The 4,651-nt window shown below is 39.6% G+C and overlaps 1 protein-coding gene across 1 annotated transcript in view; it reads left to right on the plus strand.

Annotated features, from left to right (window-relative positions):
• The first annotated feature begins 288 nt into the window (after positions 1–288).
• LOC106935309 (keratin, type II cytoskeletal 8-like) overlaps positions 289–4,651 on the plus strand; it is a 10,108-nt gene continuing 5,745 nt past the window's right edge. The window contains exons 1-4 of the mRNA XM_015015734.1: positions 289–742; positions 3,899–4,107; positions 4,187–4,247; positions 4,371–4,466. Coding sequence (XP_014871220.1) covers positions 377–742; positions 3,899–4,107; positions 4,187–4,247; positions 4,371–4,466 — 732 coding nt within the window. The 5' untranslated portion in view covers positions 289–376. The remainder of the gene's footprint in view (positions 743–3,898; positions 4,108–4,186; positions 4,248–4,370; positions 4,467–4,651) is intronic.

Below are 4,651 nucleotides of genomic sequence, written 5' to 3' on the forward strand. Positions count from 1 at the left end.
AATTGAAAATCATATTATTATAACTTTTGGACTGATTGTAATACATGAAAGATGTGTGATCATTAAAAAAGATTGATCTGAACCTATAATGAGAGGATACAAATAGAGAGACAGAGAGAAAAAAAAGTGTTCGACATTCCTCAGACAGATTTCTGTATCAGTCAGAGAAGTCTATAAAAAGAGGAGGTGATTATTATGACTGAATAGTAAACCCAGAGGTCCAAAGGTATGGTTAGGTCCCCTCCCTGACAGAGGCAGGGTTATAAACTTCACCGATGAGTTCCCTCTGCCTGTCCCACTTTGGTCTCTGCCCTTCACTGGTTTGCCTGCCTGACATCCTAACTCCATTTCCTTTCTTAAAAAATTAGCCTGCGTAATGTCTTTCAGGGTCAAAACTACCTCCTACAGGAGCGCTTCTCCTGGAAACTTCAGCAGCAGCTCCTACGCTGGATCTGCTGGAGGCTTCAGCTCCCGTAGGTCCTACAAATCCTACGGCGGCGGCTTTGGAGGCGCAGGAATGACCAGCAGCTCTGCGTACAGTGTCGGCTCCAGCATGGGCGGTGCAGGAGGTTTGGGTATGGGCTATGGAGGGGCCATGGCCCCCCTCACTGCCGTCAGCGTGAACAAGAGTCTTCTGGCCCCTCTGAACCTCGAGATTGACCCCACAATCCAACATGTCCGCACCAAAGAGAAAAACGACATCAAGGGCCTCAACAATCGCTTTGCCTCCTTCATTGACAAGGTAAGAGATTGTTAGGAATTGCTGCAGTATAGTCCAAGGTTGAGTAACAGACTGTAAAGGCTGTTACTCAACCTTGATGTTGTTAAGCAACACTGGGTTGAGAACCTCATGCCCATCACATTGGATTTATTTCCAATTGTGTAAGTTCTTCTTTGATTAATGGTCATCACTTCCTCCTATTGCAAACACACAAACATGAGTTTGTATCTCTAACCGCATCAGAACGTTGTATCAACTTCCATCCATTTCGGTTACTCGATTTGTCCTGAACTTTAACCTAATCTTAGGACACACCTTAACCCTAGTCTTTTCCACTAACTCTAAAGTGGATGTTTGACTGCATTAGTGCTAGGCTACAATCTCACACACATAAAATCACTCTGAGTGCTTATCATTGCCTCAGTAAAACATTGAAGATGATTATGCAGCTCCACCCTATTCTGTAACAGCTCAGAAGTGTCCGATCTGGCTTCCGGTACTGTTCCAGCTTACAAACACCAAACAACAATGAAAAGTAGAGCCATGGGAGTCGAAATGCCTGTGTTTTAGAAAGTCCATGTTTGGTTTGTTACAACATGTCTGGCTTTGCACGTCTTATTGAAAAGTTGCAAACATGCCCTCAACTGGTTCTGATGAACTGCTTGTTTGGTAAAGTTTCTAGACATTTGTCTAAGACAATAACTGTATAGAACAGGATCTTGGTGTTTTACAACAGTGTGTTTCCACTTCTCTACTTCTTCATCTTTTGTCCATTTGGAGGTCCTTTCATGGTCAGCTGTCTTGTATCCATCATGTTCCTTTGATGGGACTGAACCCAGCTGTGACCTCACATTCAAGAAGCCCAAAAAAGCTATCTATTCATGGTTGATTGCATATCTGAATCCTTCCAGACAGATTGCCCCAGATTGCTATGGTAAAACCCTTCCTCTCATTGAAGTTATCTAAAATATCCAGCAGACCTACACCTACACCTACGCTTTTTACAGTCTTGATAACGACTGAATAACCTAGTGTATTATGATCAGGTCTCATCAGGTGAGGTTCTTGGAAAGCTGGAATGCCTTAAGTTGTCTTTGTGTATCTTGTTGTTCAATAAAAAGTTTTGGCCATATTGAATTTGGTTTATTTTGCAAAACTGTGATGGAAACACTTTTTTCGCATCGTTCAAATCAAGTGATCAACAATTAGATGTTACCGATGGCACAAACCATGAAGTAGAAGATGACAGGAAGTAGTTGGTGGAGGATGGCGCAGCTTGATTTTAATGACACATGAACAAACTTATTCATGTGATTTTAATTGATCTTTTGCAAAACTATGTTTTTTTTGACATTTGCAGAATATTTACAAAGTTTTATGCAAATGTGTAATAGAAACACAGCTATGGTTACACAATGATGCAGAGAAGGAATATGTGCAGTGTTTTGAACACCTTAGTTTCTAACAGTGTCTGTTTCAAACCTGATGTAGAGATCATACTGATAGAGGCATTAACAGCAACTTACAGTGGGATCTATATGAGTTAGCTTTACAAACTAAATACTGTTCTCCTTTGACAAAATTAAAGATATGAATACTTGACCTTATTTGGAGATAGGCAGGTGCTGACTTCCACCCTTGAGGTCCACTGAGTCACAATTCAATTAGTTCTCGATTGGTTCAAGGGTGACAAGTTGTTCATCTAATTTAATTGGACAAAATCTTCTGTGATGTCAGTGGTGCAGGGTTAATATTTAAAGAACGCCGACTGGTTTTATGTCCTGGTCCATGGTTGCTTAGTAGCAGGGTATCAACTCTCCTCCACCCAGAACAACGATTAAACAAAGATAAGGGGACATAAATTTCACCCAAAGATTGTGTTATCTGTCTGATTCACTTTATTGTCTGCATTTTCTCAACTCAGCACTACAGCAACTCGTTAAATTTTGAAATTCAAATTGCAGTGTCTCTGAGTATGTACTCTCACTGTTGCTCTTTTACTACATATAAGTATGCAAACTAGTTCTGCAGTAAAAACATCACCTGTACACTTTCAGTTGCCTCAGCTGTCTTTCTGATCTTCTCTTATCAAAACCTATAATATGTAGTTACATATTTACCTTTCCGCAGTCTGGAGACTAAACTTTGCCACACCTTTTTTTGTCCATCCCTGTTGAAAAACAGGAAGCTATGCAGGAGAAGGATTAAGCATCTCTTTTCCTTCATCGCTGCCTTTTTAACTACCTATTATAAAAATGGAGATTAGGCTGCACCCCTTTTAAATGATATGGCTTTATATCAGGTGGCACCTTTTTCTGTCTTGTAGTAAATAAAAGGATTAAAAGATTATCATAGTTTCAGCATCAAAGCGGACATCCCCGTATTTGATTTGATTCTTCCAGTAGGTGCAAAAGAACATGATGTATTTACAGACAGAAAAGTTTAATTTGTCACTTTTGATGCATTTAATGAACAGCAAACATAATATTATTAGTTTTTGCATTTGATCTGTCAGTTACAATTTAAATACAATCAAAGGACAATTAGCCAATCTCAATCATTTTCCATTTTCCATTCTTAACCAAAGACATTCTAATCAGAAGTTTTTGTCACAGACAGCAAATAGAGACATTTTAGATTAACCATTTACTGATGGTGTGCCTAAACAATAACATGCTGCACTTCATAATGACACATATTTAATTTTTATTGCACCTACTCATCTCCCAATATTAACACTCAGAAGTCTCTCCCATCTGCTTTCTTTGACAGAAACAGACTCTGGAGCCCATTGGGCTTTCTACAGGTCAAACTAAATACTGAGGTCCAACATGGGATTAAAGAAAGCTACTATAATGTTCCAACAGTATGTCACTGACTAGACAATAGCTTTGTCATTTGATTCTATAGATAAGCAAGAATGTGAAAAATATTAGCCATCTTAGAGATTCCTTCTGTTTTTGCTTTTTTGTCATAGGAGTTAATTGGTCTAGATCTAGTGAAAGACTTGTTCACCTTAAACATCACTTTTAAAGAATAGTTTTGCTGGATTTCCAATCCCATAAGAAAATATCAAATACAAGACAAAGCAACAAAATCATGTTAACTTTATTTGCATGATCTTGTGGGAAATTTATAAAATTACCTAACATTTGATTGTTGTTTTTATGTAATTAGGTCCGTTTCCTGGAGCAGCAGAACAAAATGCTGGAGACCAAATGGAGCCTGCTCCAGGAACAGACCACCATCCACTCCAACATCAGCTCGATGTTCGAGGCCTACATCACTAACCTGCGCAAACAGCTGGATGGGCTCGGCAACGACAAGATCAAACTGGAGGGCGAGCTGCACAACATGCAGGGCCTGATGGAGGACTTCAAGAACAAGTGAAGAGCTGCTATTTCCATCTGAGACAAAACATTTCTGAATGTTCAAAATCACTTCTGAACATGTTTCCCTTCTCAGGTATGAAGATGAAATCAACAAGCGCACAGAGTGTGAGAACGACTTTGTCCTTGTCAAGAAGGTAGACTGGACACTTAAAGTTAACTTGTTAACTGCCATCATTTGGTGCTTACCTTCTCATCAGAAGCAGAAGTAAGCCAATTTATTTTTTTATATCACCTTCTAAAGAGCACATGTCTTCCAGGATGTGGATGAGGCCTACATGAATAAGGTTGAGCTGGAGGCAAAGCTGGACAGTCTGACGGATGAGCTCAACTTCCTCAGGTCGATCTACGAGGAGGTACGGCTCCAGCTTTTTCAGTTTGTGTTTATTTTTCCACCTTTAATCCCTTCAGCACCCATTTTAACTTGTAATTTCTGTCAATGCATTTATTTAATATTTGTATCAAGTTTCTCCTTTGTTGGAGAAGTTTGTGTTTGGCTGACCCAGGTCTTGTGCCATCTCTGAAAAGTCTGTGCAGAGAT

Source organism: Poecilia latipinna, unplaced genomic scaffold (assembly GCF_001443285.1).
Source record: "Poecilia latipinna isolate Pla-1442-1.1 unplaced genomic scaffold, P_latipinna-1.0 Scaffold1946, whole genome shotgun sequence".
NCBI classification, from domain to species: domain Eukaryota; kingdom Metazoa; phylum Chordata; class Actinopteri; order Cyprinodontiformes; family Poeciliidae; genus Poecilia; species Poecilia latipinna.